This window comes from Thermobia domestica, chromosome 1 (assembly GCF_964235325.1).
Source record: "Thermobia domestica chromosome 1, izTheDome1.hap1.1, whole genome shotgun sequence".
NCBI lineage: Eukaryota > Metazoa > Arthropoda > Insecta > Zygentoma > Lepismatidae > Thermobia > Thermobia domestica.
This window is the reverse complement of record NC_137454.1, coordinates 325,350,229-325,373,544: the sequence shown is the minus strand read 5'-3', so window position 1 is coordinate 325,373,544 and position 23,316 is coordinate 325,350,229. Positions and strand designations below refer to the sequence as shown.

General features: G+C 35.8%; 1 protein-coding gene across 1 annotated transcript in view; it reads left to right on the top strand.

Moving 5' to 3' along the window:
- Positions 1 to 1,482: 1,482 nt before the first annotated feature.
- The window catches only part of S2P (membrane-bound transcription factor site-2 protease), a 41,180-nt gene continuing 19,346 nt past the window's right edge, over positions 1,483 to 23,316 (top strand). Inside the window, exons 1-3 of the mRNA XM_081729292.1 lie at positions 1,483 to 1,901; positions 13,679 to 13,948; positions 15,049 to 15,152. Of these exons, the coding sequence (XP_081585418.1) occupies positions 1,827 to 1,901; positions 13,679 to 13,948; positions 15,049 to 15,152 (449 nt within the window). The 5' untranslated portion in view covers positions 1,483 to 1,826. The remainder of the gene's footprint in view (positions 1,902 to 13,678; positions 13,949 to 15,048; positions 15,153 to 23,316) is intronic.

The following is a 23,316-nucleotide window of genomic DNA, read 5'->3' as shown; positions in this document are numbered from 1 at the left end:
TACAAACACTGAAATGAATTTTTGTGGTGGATGAACTGATTATGCTCCTTTTGTATGTATCCGCGACCGAGACACGCAATTCCCGTACGCGAGAAAAGGTTTACGAAAGTTAGTTGACCGAAAAACTAAGCATTGATCACTGGAGATGAGGACTTTATGCACTGTTTGTTCAAATCATTTCATTCCTCGCATATTCTGGTTCCACAATCTGTTTTATATATAAGAAATGTATAACAATAACGTTATAATATGGAGCATTAGACTGTATGGTTCCGAGACTTGGACATTACAGAAGTTAGAGAAGAAATATTTACAGAGCTTCGAAATGTGATATTGAAGGAAGATGAAGAAGATAAAATGGACAGAGAGAACAACAAACGAAGATGATTTAAAACGGATAGGAGAGAAGAGGACACATCTAGCGACCATCCTTCTGAGAAAGGCCAATTGGATTGGACGCATCTTGCGTAGAAATTGTCTTCTTCACACTGCCATATAAGGAGAGATGTAAGGGAAGCGAGGAATAGGAAGAAGAAGAACACAGCTGATCGATGATTTGAAAAATAGGAGAAAATATTGGGAGTTAAAAGAAGCTGAAGATCGAAAAAATGGAAAGAACATTTCCAGGTCCAAATCTAAAATTGAAAAAATCTAGCAGAACTTCGTAATATATTAATATGAGATTTCCAAAAGCTATCCTGGTAACATCATGACCTCGCGTTATCAAAACTGATTTTGATCACTTACTTTCAATACAATTATCATGTAAACTTATAGCAGATATCGGTATAATACTACTTAATAACTTGGCCAATATTCTAATAATATGTCAATCATATGATGCTATAGTGTAAATTAGCATTATTGTCAGCTAAGATTAAACTATAGATTATAATAGATGTTATGGGCCTTATGCAGAGTCATTCAGAAGCGTGATTAGTGCCATGCTAAAGAGTTCAGCTAAGATATTTTTCCTGCTGTAGTCAGGTTTTTAGTATGACGCTAATCATATGTCATAACGACTCTGCCCCTATATGTTTAATTTAACTATTTCAAAGAAACTATGTTCTATTAAGTAAAAACAACAAACGAAGATGTTTTGAAACGGATAAGACAGAAGAGGACACTTCTAATCGCCATCCTTCGTAGAAAAGCTAATTGGATTGGACACATCTTGTGGAGAAATTGTCACATCGCCATAGAAGGAAAGATGGAAGGGGAGCGAGGAATAGGAAGAAAAAGAACAAAGCTGATAGTTGATTTGAAAGATAGTAGAAAATATTGGGAGTTAAAAGACGAAGCTGAAAATCGACAAAAGTGGAAGAAACATTTCTAGGTCCAAATCTAAAATTAAAAAAAAAAAATCCTCATTAGTCCCATTACCTATCAAAAGGCAGAATACTTAATAATACGAGTGACACATCATGGGCAATGATATTGCACCAAAATTTCTGTTAGCTCCTCACAACACAGTTGCTCTACAACGAAGAGCAGGTGAATAAAAATTAGGGCATATGATTGATGAAACAAAAGAAAGGAGTTTCCGCATTACTGCGAATTATTGGGAAGTACGTTGGAGCACTGTAGTTATATTTAAACAAATTAAATCATGGTTTTCATTAATATCTTGCTTAGTAGAAATATTAGTCACAGTTTGCACACATTGATGTGTGTCGATTTATTCGTAGACAACAAATGCATCATTATGAGCTTCTCAAGTAAATAATGATTTCAATGACGCAACACGGGAATTGTTTGTTCTATCTGCATATAAATACATCGATATTTTTGTATGATTGTGCTGTCAGTGAGAATTGTCTTCAGCCATGGATGTGATGGATATTATTATTGTGATTTCTTTACTACATTGCGTACTCTTCTTCCTTGATACAATGTTTAGGGTAAGTACTGGTGCTACTACTTGGAGAATAAGTAGGCCTACCCGTTCAATAATATGTACCTTAAAATTTTTAGTTCATACATTTATTTATTATTGTTTATTAGTTTCTTTCATGGCTTATCATTCTTGTGAGATTACACTATAGAAATAATGTACTTTGAACTGCCAAACAACGAAGAGAATGAAAGGGTTTATTTTCGCCAGTTTCCTAGTTCCTTCGACTGAGTAATGTCACATCTAGCATAAAATGGAACTGTCTGCAGTAAGCACTTCAAGATTAGGATTCAGTATAGCCCGCTCCTCCCAGTGATTTTTAATAGTGATTCTAACGATTCATATTAGTTCATAATGAATCGGAATCACATGTTATAAAGATTTAACATGTAAATTTTGTGGTAAGGAAGCTTTAGTATAAATAGTAGTAGTAGTAGTAGTAGTAGTAGCAATAGTAGTAGGAACGGATTAGAAGTCCCGCAGAGGTTGGTTGGGTTCTGTTCTCGATATAAGTAGTAGTAGTAGTAGTAGTAGTAGTGGTAGTAGCAATAGTAGTAGTAGTGGTAGTAGTAGTAGTAGTGGTAGCAATAGTAGTAGTAGTTGTACTAATAGTAGTAATAGTAATAGTAATAGTGACAGTGAGTCTTGCAGTTCTTGTGACAAAGAACTGGGGGGAGCGGGCTATACACAAGCCCAAGATTATTTTGTAGTATTCCTTTCAGTAGTACAGGGACCATATTTACATCATGTGCTAGAGCTGCAAGTCTTTACTTTGGCATCTATTTCACCATTGTACGGTAGTATTTATCCGTCTCGTGGTAAACTGAAGCTGGATTAGCCACGGAGGGTTTTCGTAGGAGCTGCAGTGTAGATTCGGAATGCCTCAGCAAAAATAGAAAATTTTATGAATGAAGTATTTACGATAGCAATAACGGCCTATGTTTAGCAGAAGGGGTGCAGCAATTTTTGTAAAAGGCTTTATCATTTCTGTTCAGATTAGGTTAATTTATGCTATATTATGTTAGTGTGCGGTCCAGCATAATTTTCAAAAAATGATTGAATTTCGCTTATTTCTAGTAATATTAGGTCAGTTCAGGTTAGGTTAGATTTGGTTATGTTATGTTAGGTCTAATAATTTTCTATTTACGTGCTTTTCGACCCGTTCTGCTAAACATAACCCGCAATTTCAAATTAAGCGTTACTGGTACTGTCGTTTAATCCTCCGTAAGACACACACACACTACTGACACACCAAGACTCAGATGCGTTTTTACGATATATGTTCAAGTACCAGTGACGTCAAAGAGCGGCTACCTCTACGTGTTTGGTGTCCTAACCCTCTCTGCTGCTTGTCTGCGCTCTGTCACGTAGACCCGAAGCTAAACTTGACTTTTGAAGACAATAGGAGACTAAATTTGCTGACAAGCGCTGTTTGTAGCGATAATGTATATGCTGGTGTATTCTCAACGGGTATACTTGAGCAGGCGGCTCTACCAAATAGAAAATTTATAGGAAAAATACGAAGTAAAACATTTTTCGTAATGGAACGAGAGTGAGAATGTAAGTAATTACCATCAGTGCACAGCATATTGAAATGAGTTTTGGGCAAGACTCCAACTGTGACTTTAATCGGTTCTTATAGGTTCAGTCACTTCCTGAAACTGTTTGTGCGTGAGTCACTTGTTGGAACTGTTCGTGCCTTTGGTGTGACGTCTTAGTTCATATTTTTCCCACTAGGTGTCTGTGTAGTCATATGGTAGTTTGTTAGTGTGATGTCACATGTTCTGTGTGCATGTATGTGTGTGCTGCTGTTTGTGGCATGCTTGAAGCGCGTAATTGAATTGGTTGAATTGAGTTAGAGAAAACCTATCATGGTTGTGGTCTAAAGCTGAAGATATTTTCGATGTATTGTAAAAGTGGACGTTTATTGGTTTTTTGTTTGTAATAATAGCAAGTGTGCTCGGTTTAATAAAACGACGTGTCTGCGGAAAGGAACATTTTTCAGTAATGTTGAGTATTGCGCATGTGTTCTTGGTATCTTATTTTTTCGTGTGTGGAATCAGCAGTTATGAGTTCATTATTCATGAGTGTTCTCCTATGGCGAAATGGTGAGTGTTTTCTTTTTTTAATTCATATTATTTTTATTCTTGATTTGTTTTGCATTTGAGTATTAGGCAAAGTATTTGATTTGCTGCTGCTTGTCCTATTGTCTTGTTGAGATGTAATTTTTTTTTTTCTTTGTCACGCACTGATTTATGATTAGAGACGAGTGTTTTTTTTTAATTTTTCCCTTCTTATCTTAGCTTTATAGTAGTGGTGTGATTATTTATTATTATTTTGGATGTTTTTATGGTACTTGAGCGGGGGGTTTGGGGGGCGATAGCCCCCCATTTAGATCTCAAAATTCATAGTCACCGCTTCACCTGAATTGATGTTTAGTAACATTGTGGCCCTTGTACTTATAGTATAATTCTTAACATCGTACATTACTTTCACTGTGTTAGTAATTGTAATCGATTCATCTGATCCGGTCCCGGGAGCAGTTTAGGAATGATTCCTAAACTGCTCCGGGAACCGGATCAGATGAATCGGTTGAAGTCACTGTTTGAGTCAAAGTAAAAATTTGCCGAGTTTTGAGTGATAGTGAAAGCTTTCTATATGTAAGTGTGATCTTCCCCTAGCCTTGTTTATGTGTATACCCCCATCGCTGACTCGCCTGCTTCCTACGGACGCACTCCTTCGTTGCCGCTCGGGCTCTCCTTCTGCTTCCTGCTCTGACTCGATTAGATAGCATTCGTGCTTTTTAGTGGCCTCCTAGCAGAAGTTTGTTTGTGTTTTATGCACTCTATTTTTATGCCATACGACCACGGTGTGTTTATACTAAGCCCTCCTGAAGTCAATCGGCATGTAGTAATTGAACTCCTTATTTAGTGCATGCTCTGCTAGAAGAAATACAGAGCTCTAACGTAACCCGAAAATCTAAGAAATGTGTCAAAACTTAATAGATCCGTGTGCTCAAGTAATGCCTTCTCAGCTTGCACTGAACCTGGACGTTATTTATTTTGTCAGGTATTGGATTTGCCGGCATATAAGATTCATCCAGTTTTCTGCATTTAATTTTGAGGAACAAAATACTGCAAATTATATGTTTGATGCATAGATGTAAGAGTTTAAGTCAAAAAATGATTTTTTCAGATGAGCTGAAACAAACTTCAAAATATGTCGTTATAAAGCCTGATTGTCAAATGTTATGAAATATTGTTAAAGGCTCTTCCTCATTGCACCCAGACATACACCCATAATTTCAACTGAAAGACAGTGTTTTCCTGGTCAAGAAGGCATCACAAACTGCAAACGACCAAAAAGTGACTAAAGCCTTATGTTCGTGCACCAAGGATATGTATTGATAGAAAGTGGCAGTTTAGGAAAGAAAAATGTTTTGAGATCTGCGTTTTAATATCAATCGTTAAAACTCAGAAATTCTTCGCTATAACTAAATTAAAAACCTGAGAACTCATCTGTTGAATTGATACGAATGAAATGTATGACTTATGTATGTCACTTTCAAAGACAAACTGTAATATTATTTTATTTCTTTTGTTTTCTTTATTGTGGAAAAAGCTTAAAAGTGTGTTTATGGTCGTGAGTATTAAAAGTATAGAAGACTTTATCTTCGGTTAGAAATAGAGGTCAAGTGACCTCAAAATAAACGGTTTCAGAAAATGAAAGTATGGAACCGAGTCAAATTAGTAACCAAATACTTTACGGTAGCCCAGGATTCTTTCGATTTGTGTGTTCTTGGTCGCTGTGTGATTATTGCAGCAGAAGGTGACTGTCAGTCAAGCCTCCTAAAGGCTATTACATTGCAAGGTTACCTCTTCATCAGTCTGAGTTGTACGTAATTCATTTTGATAATCACTGCATTGAGGTGACGGAAGAAAATTTTTGGTTTTATATAAGCACAAATTGTATTCTCCACCCATAATTATAATAATGAATTACTCACGAGCAAGCTTTAGATAGGTCTCGACAAGCAGTTGTGTTAATCATGTAAATTTCCTTTCTTATTAAATCATGTTATCTTTTGGTTTAGGATAATTTTATTTAAATACATTGGGTTCTCATTCTTTATGGTCTAGTTTTCTTACTTTTGATCATTGAGATATTGTTTTTCTGTATATTGCATTTCATATCTTCGTTGCAGTTCTCTCTTTGCCTTTATCTCCATAACAAAGAAGATGCTTCCACTGGTACTGCAATCCTTCGACATAATTCATTAGCATATACCGAATTTTTAACTCATTAATAATATTATTAGTATGAAAACATGATTACTGTCAAGTACAGAGGACGACTCATAGCAAACGGAAAACAGTTAGTGAAAGTCAGGGTTGGTTGGTTTAAACCAGGTGTTTAAAAAAAAGGTTTAAACTTAAAAAAAAAAAAAAAAGAAAAGAAAAAGAAAAAGAAAAAGAAAATTAAGAACAGAAATGCTACAAAGCGCGTAAACTTGATGTAAGGTTTCCACACGTTTCAAACCATCTAGACGATCGTTTCTCATATATTAAAAATCCATGAAACATAAATGTAAATGGTTTATTAAAATCACAAGTATTTTCTGCATATGAATGGTTCAGAATTAAAGTTAACTTAGATTATTCGTATCTTTATTCACTTTTGTTGATATAAAATTAAGTCGCTGTATTTCTTTTATGACTCGGTGAACTTACTTGGACTAGATTAGATCTTCTGTGCTTTGTAATCTCTTGAAATTGTCTGTTTAGTTTAGTAATGTGTACAGCTCTCCACAATGATTTCACTTGCGCAGTTGTGTATCTTTTTGCCTTACTGAAATGACTCTTAAAATAAATCACAAGTATGCAAGATCAATACAGCGTATTTTTATCAGATGTCCTCCGTGGATGAATCACTAGATTTGTCGCCTTTGTAATGAAACGGTTCCGGGTTCGGGGACAAAGTTCTGTGGACAATTTCTCGGGTGTAAACCAAGTAGTAGTACGGATCCCACTGTAAGCTGTGAGTGTAGTCCAAATGAATAAAGCAAATCTATTAAAAAAGGAACTAGTTTAATCCATAAAAACTTACCCCCCCCCCAAAAAAAAAAAAATTGGATTCGAGGACGAAAGAAGTCTTTATAGCTTGTTCAGAGTTCCCACATTCTGGAAAGTCAGAGATAGTGTAAAATTTCCGGAAATTTTGAACCCTTTGTTAAAAAGTTTTTTCCGGAAAAATTGGGAAAATAACAAAAATCTTTTATTAGGTTAATTTTACTAGTAATGGAATCGTTTTTTTTTTCCCCTCTCAAATGCGTGAAAGTGTAATTTGAGAAACTTCAATATTGCGAATATTTAAAAAAGAAGCAATCGAAAATTTAATAGTTTGCACTTATTTCCTTTATATGCTTTTTAGTCGTTTACTTGTGGTTGTGCATTAATTACAGGACTTTAACAGCTGCATACGCATCTACCATCATAAAGCGTTTCTGTTGCAACAAATAAAGTTCTTGAATGAAATCGAGTTTTTAATGTGCTCTTTGAACTGGTAAAATTTGGTTAATTTTAACCAAATTACTTCTTAAAAGAGACAGCAGTAGGCAAATTTCACTAATACTCATGCAGTAAAACGAGCTCCTCCGTGGCTAAGCGGTTAGCGTAAGCGCCTTTGGCGTGGGAGGCCCGGGTTCGATTCCCGGCGGGAGCTCATGTGGTTCGGATTCCACGTTAATCAGTATGTCCACGTCTCATATAGCCTCGCTGCTGAACGGGACGTTAAACTCAAAATCAACTCAACTCATGCACTAAAACATATAATTACTATTATTTAATATTCTAATATAGACTTTTATATAAACTTTATACACAAAATTTTGTATGAAAACAAATACCTGTTTTCAAGTGACAAATTATATAAAAATGAAAGTGACTGTATTTGTAACTTAACAACTTTTGAACCACCAGACCGATCTCAATAAAATTTTCAACATAGATGGGGTTTGGGCCTAGGATGGTTTTTGAAAGTGCAACTTGGAGGGAGGAAGGGGGATATATATTGAAAACGACCGATATTAGTGTCGAATCAATTGTTTTCGAGGTTGCTGAGATGAACATTGACACTTCTGACACCGCTTAAATCCAAATTCAGTACTGCAACATAGGGGAATGGGATATATATATATATATATGATGGAAAATGACCGATATTAGTGTAGAATCCTTAGTTTTTGGGGTCGCTGAGATGAACAGTGACACTTACGATGCCGTTTAAGTCCAAATTCAGCCCCCATCAGTTCTCCTAAAGGGGGAGGCTGACATGTAACAGTAATTGAAAATGACTGATGCTAGTGTCGAATTCATAGTTTTTGGGGTCCCAGTTTTGGTGCCCTTTATGTCGTATTTTCCCCGTGTGAATTTTATTTTGCTAATATTTAATGATAACGAACGGAATTTTCACATGTTAAATTCTTTAATATATTTCTCATTGCTCAAATTTACACTTGTGCGGTGTATATGTATGTGTAAATAAGATCATCTCTCTTTCAGAGTTGTTAGAAAAATGTACAAATAATAAAGAGGATTTTTTATCAGAAAACTAAAAAGTAAAATTAAAACCTGTTGCTTTAAGTACTTTTCCTGCTAGCGAAATACATTGTATATACGCTGCAGACACCTTACAGTAAATAAGATTAACATCAGGCAAAGAAATAGTTTTTAAATGATATTTTCCGATTTTTGCCGATATTTCCGAAAGATTTTTTTAATGAGTTCAAAATTTCCGGAAATTTTACACAGCACAAGTAAAATACGTATCTCCGTAAAATACATATTTGATTTTAACACACCGATATTAACTAAAATGGTTCTGACCCTGTTATTTTAACACTTCCCTGCTATAAAGCGGGAACTTCATAAGATTGCTTAAGATAATTTAAATGCGACTATCTTAATTTTATTTTAGTATGTTTTGTAGCCATATCTGCATTCTATCACGGTGCTGACATTAAAGGAGTGGTACACATATATTTGTTGACACAAATTTTCCCTATTGTAATATAAAAAACATAAGCACTCATTGATCTTAACTGTAAACTAGTAAATATAAAATAGTTTTCATTTTTAAAAGCATAATGTAGTAAAATATTCGAAAATTTCAATTTTTTCCAAATTTTCCGTATTTTCCAAGCTCGGGAAAAAAGGTAAAAAAACAGTTTTTTTAACCCAAAATTTCCGGGTTTTTTTCAGGCCTTCACAATAGTCAGGGAACGTAAATGTGCAAGTTTATTTATTTATTTCAATCTAAAAGTGTTTCCTCTCTATCAGTTGCACAGATTGGCATCTGAAGAGGACCACAATGATACAGCATTCCCAATGATGACAGTGATGCAATGTTGCTATTTCTTGCTGAGGCAGTTAGGTACTGTGTGTGAGGCAGAGAGGCGGATAATTGATCGTGTAAATGCAGAAATCGAAGTATGACTTGTCATCTTCGTGGGCATCGATTTTAATACTAAAAAAAATAAATAAATAAATAAAAATAAAATAAACTAGCTTTCAGGCTTACTGTCGAAACTTTTTCCCTGGGCACAATCAAGAAGATTGTGGAAAGGAACCCTCTGAAGTACAAGCTGGTACGTGCTCTGTCAGCTTTGGACCCCAGGTTACAAAAAACAATCCTAACTTGCTCAAATTAGGATAAAACGCATCCTACAAACTTTGCATGAGCATAACAGAATATCTGATTGTGTAGCTGAGAAAGCAAAGTGTTATTTCATGTCTTCCTGTACTGAAATTCAGGGGTCTCTTGAGTTCAGAGAATAGGAAGAGAAGATAGGCATCAGGTTAGATAAGCTCTTTGCAAAGATAATGTCCAAATAACAAGAATATTCTGATTTGTGGAATGTTGTGAAAATGTTTAATTTCATCCCACGGCAATGCCTCGGTGGAGAGCGGATTCTCAGTCAATAAGACACATAGAAAACTAAATCGAAGATTCTGTAGTAGCGCAGAGACAAATGCATGATGCAGTTATGTGTTATGGAGGTGTAGAGTCTGCTCCTGTTGATCGGAGAATGCTTCTCCCAGTTCATTCAGCTCGGAGATGCTATGATGAATACCTTAAACAGAAACGAATCAAAAGTGCAGACGAAAGTAAAATCAAAGGTGAAAAAAGGAAACTAAGTGCTGAAGTTAAGGAAGTAGAAGCAAAGAAGAAACACATGGAATAATGTTACCAACAAGAACAAGACGCTCTCGTAGAACAAATTCAAGAACTGAAAGCAAAACAAAATTCTGTTTAAAAATGTAAATATGAGGATTAACATGTTTCAGAATTGGCAATATTAGGGCTGATAGTGGGCCACGGTGACTCAGTGGTAGAGCGTTCACCTCTGGTGCATGGGATCCTTGATTGGACCCCAGTTCGCGCCAGGTGAACTTTGTGGTGGACAAACACCGTATGCGTGGGTTTTGTCGAAGTTCTCCCGTTTCCTCTCACTTTCTTCTTTTCATTCATTTCTCATCATCATCGTCTCCTTTAGCCTAGACGACATAACCATGGAACGTAAAACTTAAAGGTTTCATTGAATTTCATCTTAGGACTGATAGTACTAGGTCTCACGGAGAGTTAGCAATCTTTTCTTGACTGCATGTTGTATTGCTTTTTATTGTTTTTTCAAACAAAAAAAAAAAAGTCTAATGTGGTACTGTATCATAGTTATATTATTATATACTTACATGATAAATTTTGTGTAAATAACAATTACTTATATTGAACATAACAAATATGTAAATGGTAATTAAAGGAATGTGTTGGACGGGTATGGAGATGGACGAGGCCGTTAAAAAAGTGTATGATAGAACTTAGCCCATATCTTCCCATTTGTACTAAAGAATTTGTGTCAGAGAATGTCAAGGAAATCGATCTTCACTTGTGGGAACCCTGTTGTTGCACCGTCCAGTTATCAGGGAAGTTGTTTCGTGCCATGAAATGATCGAGGTGTCAGAAGAGAGGATAGTCAGGTTAGGAAGAGTTTCATATTGAAACTCATGGAGAATCTGCGCGTTCTGTTGAGTGACATTTGGGGGCGCGTTGCCATGCAACATAAGGACGTCAGTTTGACAATTGCTGAATACTTGCGGAAAAGTTTGAGATGCATATCATGAGAGTTCAATATTATAACAATCTGCAGTGGTTTTTTCGCTTCGGCAGAGAAAGCCCACTCTACCAGTAACAGCACTTTCTGCAAGCAGAAGATTGCAGATTTTGGAAACCGTCCTGGATGTTAATTACAATCCAGCACAGTCTTCACCGTTCACGATTGACGTTGCAGATCCATTTTTCATCAGTGACAGCCCGATGCAGGAAATCTTCAGGTATTTCGTACAGTTAAAAAACTGTATTAACTCCAATGGCAGTCCTTGGCCGATGTTAACTCAATGATCCCATCATTTTTTATCTTATAAACAGATTGCATGGAGTAGCTGAAAGAAAGTGGTATAGTGTGTAACTAACTCCCGAGTATCTGGCCTAATGTAGCGGAAGGGCAGGCCGGATACCAAAAAAGCCAGATAGGCCGGCTTATTTCTTTATGAACATTAAGCATACCTCAAAAACAATTTACGAATACAGCACTGTACATACTGTACAGTTATAATCAGGAACAGCGGCAAGTGTACTGTATTGAGGTCCGTTACACATTGATGAAACAGTGAACAAGGAGCAAAACGCTGCTCTTTTCCTGTCAAAACTTGTATTTTACACACGACACGTAGGAGGATCGTAGCAGATGCCCGCTTCCAATGCCTTGGCAATGTTGCCAATGCAAAGCTTTACCTTCCTCATTTAATTACGATAAAAGAAAACTAGGCCAGATAGTTGCGAGCCGGATACTCGGTAGTCTACTGTATATAATAAAAGAGCATACCTTCGCGTTATTTTGCAGGTCGATGATTTTGGCGCCCATTTAATTCCTGGAGCCTTTCTCAAATCCGCTTACCTTGTAGTCGAAGAGTCACGTTTTCCGTACATCTTCAGTGCTTCATCTTCATATATTGAAGTTTTCCCAACATTGACTTACACTGCTGCAATATTCACGTACTAACTTGTTAATAGGATATATGTACATTCACTAAATTCAATCAAAATCTTGAAGTAAAATGAAATAGCCTTTTTATGTTGCCGGATAAAAAGATGTGCTCAAGAGATATAATCACATTTATGTCTTCCACATGACTGAATAATCCTTGTTCTACTAATTTATGACGAATATCCAGGTTGATATCTAATATATTTAGGAAGAGGCTCTAATGTAGCTCTCATTGGGAATATGGAGATTAGTAACTTTGATGCAATTAAAATAAATGTTCCCTATTTTCTTTAAGTAATTATGAACACATTCGGGACCCAATGATAATAGTAGAGCGGTATCAGGACTGTTTATAAATATCCTATTAAAGACGTAAAAAGTTCACCCGAAACTTCTTAAACCATGGAAGGATTTGTACTTGAATTATTATATAAGAACAAAAGATCCTAAATTGGACTTAGATAATGGAGATTTAGAATTACATAATAAGCAACGGTAAATTTTCTTCGAATTTCTTTTGCACCGAAAATTACCACGGAAGTATCCAAAGTAGAAGTAGTAAAAACACGGAATTATGTTACGGCGACCTTGACGCCTTACTAAGGATGACATCATACTAGCGAACAAATTATGTGTTTCACGTAAATTCTATATATGTATAAATAGGGGGGCGCGGTGGCTCAGTGGTAGAGCGTTCACCTCTGGTGCTTGGGGTCCCGGGTTCGATCCCAGCCCCCGCCAAGTGAACTTTGTGGTGGACAAACACCGCGCTCGTGGGTTTTCTCGGGGTTCTCCCGTTTCCTCCCACTTTCTTCATTCCACCATTTCACTCATCTCTCATTATCACCGTCTCCTTTAGCCAAACCGGCATAACCGTGGGACGTAAAACTTAAAGATTTCATTTTTTATAAATGTATAAATATCTGCACAGGTTTTAAATATTTATTGATATATTTTTCGTATCCAACAAAGAAATTCTTAAGTATTTAAAACAATTTATTTTAAAGAAGAATTCATTTGTCATTCATTTCGTGATGTGATGTGAACATTTTGGATTCAACAAATTTCTGAGCGTGGACCGTTGGATGGTTGCAGCAAAACAACTGAAATTTAGTCCCAAAGAATAACTGAACATGTCTAGAAAAATGTTTATACTTTTCGTTCACTGAAGTATGCAGACAATGAGAACTTTTAGCACTGTGACTCATTAGTTTATATAGCAAATTCCAATTCCCGAAAATTTAGTGCATCTGTACTAGGTATAGATATGCTACATTGACTTGATCCCTAGTCTTCCGTTCCAAGCGCTGCTATCGGCTGAAGGAATTCCACTCGCTTTCTCTCGCTTAGCAACAGCTGAACCCTTATTGGCTCAAAGCGTGGGTGTGTGAGGGTGTGAGCGTTAGTTCGCATTTTTGCCACGGCTCAAGATATTTTGGCAGCACAATAGTAGAAGAAGGTAGGCATGCAAATTACATGTCAAATATATCTTTAATCATTCTATTTCAAATTAAATACAACATTTATAGGTAGTGTTTGGTGGAACTGCTACAATATTACCGAGCTCGTCCCATTGTATTAATAAGTTATCCTGAGTCCTGCTCGGGCTAGGATCGAAAGTGTTATCTACATTAATAACTTCATGTAAAATAAATTTTAAATTTTATTTTTCTTAATTTCAGTCCTGTTCCCACTACCCGTACCTGTATTTCCTGCAGAACACAGGATTTCAGATAGAGTTGCTAAGAGTTCGTTGGTTTACTACAGTATTCAATAGGACAATTCAGAAATGGGGATCATTTCGTACCAAATTTCTCAACTGCTGGTTCACCATAGGAATGTGGTTTTCTTTGTTACTTATACTACCAGCATTTGGACTTCTAGTCAAAGGAGCGATAAATAGTCTGGACACAACAGAAGCACGAGATAGATCGATTGTTCTAGAGCCAGTGGTGAGTACAAAATTCACATAGAATAATGTACATGTGATTCCTTTTGGTACTTGTTGTTGTTGTCTATTCTCTGGTGATTTCTTTTTCTTTAAAAGCCAATGAAGAACAGGGCAGGTGCTGTAGGTCCAGCACGTAAAACTTAAGTAGTTTTTTTCCTGTTGGATCCACCCGAAAAAAACATAATGAAAACTCGCCTGGTTTTTGAGCTTATTTATGTATTATTCGTAAAATCATCCTGTATCACAAAGCGTTTTTTGTTGAGAGATTGTAGACTTTATCAGTCGAATTAGACACTGACACATATTAAGATATAGTTACACATTTAATAAATACTAATATTATTTTAAGACCAAGGAGGAATTCTCAATATACTAAATGAATAAGGAAAAAGTCTTTTCTTAGTTTGATGTAATTAGGATATATAAAGGAATGGATTATGATATCTGAAATAACATATGCAATTTGCATTTTAAAAATCGATAAAACAAAGGACAATAATAAAATTCCGAGAATATAGCAGCCTAGAATATAGAAATTATTGATTTAGACCATACTTGGCGCAGCGAACAAACAGGGATGCGCGATAGAAGGGGTCTGACGTTCGAACTTGTCTTCATCAAAAATGGTCTGAATAATTTTGTGCATTTTTGTCACACTGTTAGTTCTTCAACTTTGGAAAAATTAGTACTTTATTTTAGCGTAGATGACAGGTGACAAAGAGTTTGTGTGTGTATGTGGCAAAATTCAAATGATATATCCCGCAAAAGTTAATCATATTATTATTATTATGTTTGTTTTTGACTTTCTATACCAGACTTCGATACATAATTCAATGAGCTCCCAACTCTCGTTTGATGACATGGCCAATATCTACGTCCCTATCGGAAAATGAATCCGGATTTACGCTCACCAAAAGTCTGCGAACTAGTATTAGCTATTAGGATACATAGGAAGAGGTACAATATGAATATAGTGAATCATTACATGATAGCTTGGTATTGTCAGTGTAACTTTTACTTGTTCAAAAAAAAAAAAAAAAATGTGCTGTAGAATTATTGTCGAAAAGTTTGACTCACAATTATCTTATTTTTTTTAAACAGCTTCCTGGTGTTAACTTGCCATTTGAAGATCTTGGATATTATCTTCTAACACTAGCTGTATGCAGCATATTTCATGAATTTGGTCATGCTATTGCTGCAGTGAGGTGAGTAATGGAAGGAACGAAGCAAATATATTAAAATCCGATTTCAGGCAATGTGAGATGGTAATGGGTAACGTTATGTATATAGTTTTCTCCACTTGTATTTGCCAAGCGTGGTTTGTAATCGTGAAATGTTTCAAAGTAAAACTCTTTAAAATCAATTATCTGTTGTTGTTTTTTTTCTTTCTTCAAATTGTTAAAAACTGCTTTAAACAGTTTTGCATTGGCGAACCAAGTTCTAGCAAATTGTACAATAACGTCCTACCACGTAATAGTAAGCACATAAGTGAAACAAAGATATTCCAGCATGAAAGATAACATACACATAGTTAATATAGAATACATATTGAGTAATTCAAATAAAAATGATCTTCCATGTATTCTGGTATGTTACCGGTTTAGCAGCCGAGAAACATGAGAGCGAACTTCGAATCCGTTTGATAGGATTTTTAATTTCCCAGATACAAGGTAAGATCATCTTTATTTGAATTATTTAGTATAAATAATTTTTTCCCTCTTTCTTAAAATTTACATTTTATATTTCTTATTTTGTTTAATTGTGGTACAACTAGTATGTGTGTCATTAGTAGAAGTATGTGTGTGTGCCACCGTTAAGAGAAAACAACGATAGATACAATGCCCCACTTAACAGTGTGTTGTCTTACGTATTATTGCATATTGCACTATAGGGTTTAATTATTTCTTAGTTTTTGGTTGTAGCGAAAGGTGTAACTAATGAGTGGTACAGAGTACAAATTCATGTTTAATTAATTTTAATTTAGTTAAATATGTTTGTGCAGTTTATTTATATATTAAGTAAAATGTTACGACACATACATTTTTTATGTTTACATACTTGACTAATTTAATGATTATGATGGAGGCACGGTGGCTCAGTAGTAGAGCGCTTACCTGTGGTATGTGGGGTCCCTGGTTCGATTCCCGACCAAATAACTTTGTGGTGAACAATATCATGTCCATGGGTTTTCTCTGAGTACTTCCATTTCCTCCCACTTTCTCAATCTACCAGTTCTTCCATCATCATTCACGCCTTTATTGTCTCTTTTAGCCTAAAGGGCATAATCGTGGGACGGTAAACTGAGATATTTCATTTCATTTAATGATGATGATGATTTTAAGTTTTATTATTTAGGTACAACGTTAGTTTTAATTTTCATACTTTTGTGCTGTTTGGTAGTCTATGCCTAAGACGGTTTTTGTTTTAATATTAGATTGATTATTTTCTTAAGTTTAGTTAGTTTGAAAGGTAACGATTAATTACTGATTTGTGTTTGTGGCGATGGACGTAAATTTTAAGCATCGTGTTTATTATAATACACACTTTTATATTGGGCGACGCACTTGGCTGTTTTATTACTTTGTCATTTCCATCTTGAATCTTTTTTAAAGGTTTACATTAAGATTTTTGTTAAGGTTTTAGCCCTCATTACCCGTGCTAATAATGTAAAGCCATATGCAATAAGATTTTTTAATTTGCATTTTAAAATAAATCTTAAGTTTTTACAATGATGAAAAATGTTTCTATAGGCTTTTTAGAATGAGAGCACTCATTATGTTAGCTGCGCTAGCACATAGAGGAAATTTATAGATAAAATTATAAAATAATGTTTTACGTTTGTTTTAAATTTTCTAAACATATAACTATGTATAATTATAATCAACACTAGTGCACTCCGAACCTTCCAAAACCGAGAATCTATTCGACGCTTCAATCTGATATTCCTCTCTCGCCTGGTTCTTCTCTAATTTCTTCAAATTAAATCTCTCAGTTTTCAGGTGTTAAATATTTCCTTTATTCACTTTAAGATTAAAGTATCACTAGTTTTATATTAAGATTTTTGTTAGGATTTTAATTCTAATTACCCGTGGTAATAATGTAAAGCCATGGACAGTAAGATTACTTTTTTAATTTGCGTTTTAAAATAAATCTTAATTTTTTACAATGATGAAAAATATGTTTGTGCAGGCTTTTTAGAATGAGAGCACTCATTATGTAAGCTACGCTATTAATAGCACATAGAGGAAATTTATAGATAAAATTATAAAACAATTTTTTACGTATGTTTTAAATTTTCTAAACATATAACTGTTTATAATTTTTTGTATCTTCCTATAAAATAATAACATTAAAAGTAAAAATTAATCTTTTACTAAAATAAAATCTAAAACTAGTGTACCACAATATACAGTACATAAATATGTAGTATATTCCAGCACAATAAAGGTTATGAGCTGGAAACGAATGACATACTTCTTTGGTATCATCAAAATTGTTTTTTTCTCGATAATCAACGATAACTCTCTCTTATTATCGCTGCTACCAGGTAGTGGTCTGTGTCTGTCAGCTCCTTTAAACGACCGAATATCAGATATTCTAGACTGTCTTATCTACTGAAACATGATCAATTTGATTAGGCCTATGTGTTTCACCATTTGATGAGGTTCAAGTATCAGGGTTCCCATAATCTGGAATGTCAGGGAAATGAAATCATGTCAGGGAAATCATGCATTTTCCGTAAAATGTCATGGAAAGTCAGGGTACGTAAATGTGTAAGACAATTCATAAAGTGTAAATTATATTTCTTCAAAACTGTCACAGCAGAGTGTGAACCATTTTAAAGGAAATTCCAGAGTCTTGAGCCATTTGTTTCCTGTACTCAGAACTTCTATCTCTCTTAAGGAATCTATTAAGTCGTTGTGTCAAACAAAGCATTATGAAACTTGCTGACAGTGCAGTGAAGCTTCTTGCTTTGGATTTGATCGCAAATGAAAATTTAATAGAAATAAGAAAGGTGAACATTGATTTTAAGACAGAAAAACTACTGAAAGAACTGAAAGCATTAAATAAAGTTAAATTAACTTTCAGGCTTGACTGTCGATACTTTTTGCTTGCACAATCAAGAAGATTGTGGATAGGAGCCGTCTGATTTACAAGGCTAACTTGCTCAAACTAGGATGAAACTCATCCTACAAACTCTGCATGAGCATAAGAGAATATCTGATTCTGTACTTGAAAAAGTAAAGTGTCAATTTATGTTTTCCTGTACTGAAATCCAGGGATCTCTTGCAGTTTACTTCAGAGAGTAAGAAATGTCCAAGACAAGAATATTCCGATTTGTGGCATATTGTGAAAATATGTTTAATTTTATCCCACGGCAATGCCTCAGTGGAGGGCGAGTTCTCAGTAAATAAGACATTTATTGTAGAAAACCAAATCGAAGATTCTCTGGTAGCATAGAGACGGGTGCATCATGCAATTATGTACTATGAAGGTGTAGAATCTGTTTCTGTTGATCGAAGAATGCTTCTCTCAGTTCGTCCAGTTCGGAGACGCTGTGATGAATACTTTAAACAGAAACGGAATCAAAAGTGCAGATGAAAGTAAAATCAAAGGTGAAAAATGAAAATTAAGTGCTGAAATTAAGGAATTGTAAGAAGGAAGAAACAAATGGAATTATGTTACACACAAGAAAAAGACGCTCTCGTAGAACAAATTCAAGAACTGAAAGCAAAACAAAATTCTGTTTAAAAATGTAAATATGAGGATTAACATGTTTCAGAGTTGGTAATGTGAGGACTGATAGTATTAGGCTCAGGGAGAGTTGGTAATATATTCTTGACTGTTTTTTTATTGTTTTTTATAGAAAAAAATTGTAATGTCAAGGTATGTGTGTGTCATACATATATTATTATATTCGTACATGTTAAATTTTGTGTACATAACAATTACTCACATTGAACATAACAAATATTTAAATGGTAATTAAAGTTGGATGCTATGGGTGTGAAGAAGGCCGTCAAAAGAATGTATGATTTAACTTACCTCACCTTCCCATTTATATTCAAGAATTTAAGTCAGGAAAAACAAGAATTTGTGTCAGGGAAATCAATCTTCACTTTTTGGTGGGAAACGTGAGTATATTTAAGAACGTCGTGATGTGGAAATTTTGAACTCTTCACGATATAGTTTTTGGATGTTGCAAAGTTCACGAGTCTAACGCCGTTGTCATTACTTTCCTAATGCAAACTTTCATTCCCTATAATAGATTTGAAAATATTATCTCGTGCTACATTCACATTGAAATCCCCTAATAGAATGTTCTTATGGTATCGTGGGAGTTGTCAAATACCCGTTCTACTTCTTCGTAAAAAGTGTCTTTCATATCGTCATCTTTATCTTCTGTTGGAGAATATACATTTAAAACAATATCACACCACCAACTCTGAAGAGTAATAAAAGAGAGTCTGTTATTAACAAATTCAACCCACTTAATTGCTGATATTATTCGTTTGTGAACGAAAACCCTTTTCCTAGTTGACTTTTATTTTCTTCCCCGTAAAAGAACGTACAATTTCCGTACTTCGCTGTTCCATTTCCTTCCCATTTAACTTCCTGTACTCCTACTAGGTCCATCCTGTATTTCTCTAACTCTCTCATTATGAATTTTAACGCGCCTGCCCTATAAAGACTTCTTATATTCCATGTTCCGAAGCTCATGTCCATGAGAAAGGCAAGCCAAGGCTTTTGAAATTGATGGAAAATTGTATCACGCAAATAGGTTTGGTAATACCATGAAATATATATATATTGTGTATCCTATTTAAAGTGATGGATGAAATTTTCAAAATCCTGCGTACTCATACATTAACTGCGGTCCATGCAAGACAAACTCGCACATACCAGTTAGCATTCCAAAAGGTGTTTTCCTCATATGAGAAAATATTTTAGACAAAAGACAATGTATCCCTTGAAAAGTAAACAAAAAAGGGAACGAACAGCTGTAGCTAAGCCACAATTTTTTCCAAAAACGTCGCCATTTTCTGTTGCGTGTTCACCAGAGTGACCCCTTTCCTACTTCTCCAACATATTGCCACGAGCATATTTTAATCATGAGTGATTCATGTACAACCCATATAATAGCTGCAAGTATCCCAGATCTGACCAATAATAGTATTGTAACTACTAATAATAGATTTATCGTGGAATTTGGCGTGCCAGCCTCTTTGAACTTAGATAGCTTGCTGTCTCATAAAAGTAATGTATTAGTTAGCATAAATATTGGGAATAGAAATAAAATTTATTTCAGTGAATTCGCACTTCTCTCTAATTTTGGCCGAGAAAACAAGTGACACAATCCAGAAGATGTTGCGTCATTACATCAAAACAACAGGAAACAACTGGGACCTCATGTTACAGCAAATTATTTTCGGCCTAAATAATCTTCAAAACCAGAGCACTAAATATTCGAGCTTCTTTCTGCTGCATGGATTTGAACTGTTCTCGACATTCATTTTAATACTCCAATTCCAGAGTGGGGCCGCGGTGGCTCAGTGGTAGAGCGTTCACCTCTGGTGTTTGGGGTCCCGGGTTCGATCCCAGCCCCCGCCAAGTGAACTTTGTGGTGGACAAACACCGTGTGCGTGGGTTTTCTCGGGGTTCTCCCGTTTCCTCCCACTTTCTTCATTCCACCATTTCATTCATTTCTCATAATCACCGTCTCCTTTAGCCTAACCGGCATAACCGCGGGACGTAAAACTCAAAGATTTTCCAATTCCAGAGATGAACATTTATAAAGGTAACCGAGAGAGTTCTGTCGCTTTTTATGGAGGTCTGAGTTCTATTGGCCCTCACACCGTGAGTTGAATGCGAATAAAGATAAGGCGAAGGTCATATCTTGTTGGTGTGGATATATCCAACACACTAACTGGTTTGGCAGTTCAGTTACACCGTGAACTTGCGTAAGGACAAAGTGAACATGGGACCTCCACAGAGCGTTATAAGAAGTGTATGTTGTACGAGTTCAAACACCGCTGCAGCTACGCGGAAGATATGCCAGACCTTTGGTGAGTGTATCGTGACTACGCGGACAGTGCAGCGGTGGTTTAACAAGTTTAAGGACGGCGACGAAACACTCGAAGATGCACCACGTGCTGGAAGACCTACACATGTACAAAATGAAGATCTTCAGGCAGCAGTTGAGGCAAACAATGGCCAGATATGTGAGGAACTGGGACTACAATTCAGTGTAAGTGGAGAAATCATTCGGCAGTATCTCCATCAACTTGGGAAGCACTACAAGTTGGGTCGATGGGTCCCACATGGTTTGACTACGGGCCATAAGGCAACGCGACACCTGTATTTCCTTGCTGTTTCGTCTGAGGAAGGAGCCATTTCTGGACAGTGTTGACATGTGATGGGAAGTGGACCCTGTACGAAGCTCCACGGCGCCGTCATCATTGGTTAGCATCCAATGAACCGGTTCCAAAACTGCCGAAACCAACACTGCGCCAGAAGAAGTTCCTCTTGTGTGTTTGGTGGACTGCTTGCGGTATCATGCATCGGAAACTGCTACCAGCTGGTCAGAGCATCAATGCAACTGTGTACTGGGGGGCACGGTGGCTCAGTGGTAGAGCGATCACCTCTGCTGCTTGGGGCCCCGGGTTCGATGCCTACCCCCGCCAAGTGAACTTTGTGGTGGACAAACACCGTGTGCGTTCTCCAGTTTCCTTCCACTTTCTTCATTCCACCATTTCATTCATTTCTCATCATCACTGTCTCCTTTAGCCTACCCGGCATAAACATGGGACGTAAAACTCAGATTTCATTTCATTTGCAACTGTGTACTGTCAGCAGTTGAGCCAGCACTTCTGAATCGCAAAGAGGCCCTCCTGTTACAGGACAACGCTAAACCCCACGTGGCTAGGATGATCCGGGACACCATTCTACGCCTTGGATGGGAAACACTATTCATCCGCCATACTCCCCGGACACTGTACCGTCCGATTATCACCTGTTCCATTCCTTGGAAAATCACCTTAGAGGACGCCAGTTCAAATCCCAAGTAGAGGTGCAAAATGCACTTGATACCTTATTCACGGCCTACCAAATTCTACCGCGATGAAATCCGTGGCCTTCCAGAACGTTGGCAGAAGGTCGTCGATGCTGATGGAGATTATTTTTGATCTTCCAGGTACGTCTTAGGTGACATATCGATGTTCGAAGCTGGTGGGTGAAAGAGCGACAAAGCTTTATTGGTTACCTTTATACAAACGAATATTGTCCAAAGGTGATATATATATACTTATATCAATCGATAGGTCTTAACAAGCTACATAAAATGACATGCTTGAAAGTAAGTTATTGTTCGTTGTCTTCGAGAATTTTTTATGGTACCAAAGAAGTATGTAATTCGTTCCCACCTAATAATCTTTATTGTGCCGGAATATACGACATATCTATGTACTGAATATTGTGGTACACTAGTTTTAGATTTTACTTTAGTAAAAGATTAATTTTTAATTTTAATGTTATTATTTTATAAGAAGATAAAAAAATAATAATTATAAATAGTTATATGTTTAAAAAATTTAAACATACATAAAAATATTTTATATTTTTATCTATAAATTTCCTATATGTGCTATTAATAGCGTAGCTTACATAATGAGTGTTCTCATTCTAAAAAGCCTGCACTAACGTATTTTTCATCATTGTAAAAATTAAGATTTACGCAAATTAAAAAAGTGATCTTACTGTACGTGGCTTTACATTATTACCACGTTTAATTAGAATTAAAATCCTAACAAAAACCTTAATGTAAAACTAGTGATACACTAATCTTAAATTGAATAAAGGAAATATTCAACATGTGAAAACGGAGAGATTTAATTTGAAGAAATTAGAGGAGAACCAGGCGAGAAAGGAATACCAGATTAAAGTGTCGAATAGATTCTCGGTTTTAGAAGGTTCGGAGTGCGGTTCTGTGAAGTGTTGATGATACTTGGGTTGAAATTAGGGACAGTATTAAAATTTCAGCAAAAGAAACATTAGGGCAAGTAGAAATACGTAGGATCAAACCGTCGTTCGACCAGGAATGTACTAAACTAGCAGAGAAGAGTAAACAGGCAAAATTGCGTTGGATACAATATCAGAACTAATTAACTATACAACATTTCGTTGACATCAGGCGAGAAACTTCCAAAACTTTTAGAACAAAGAAACGCGATACTTTGAAAGCTATAATTAATGAACTTGAAGATAATACAAAAACAAAAATATCCGATACACGTATAAGGGTATCAACGAATTTAAGAAAGGCTATCAACTTCGCGCTTATATGTTAAAGAAAGCTAACGAAACAATTCT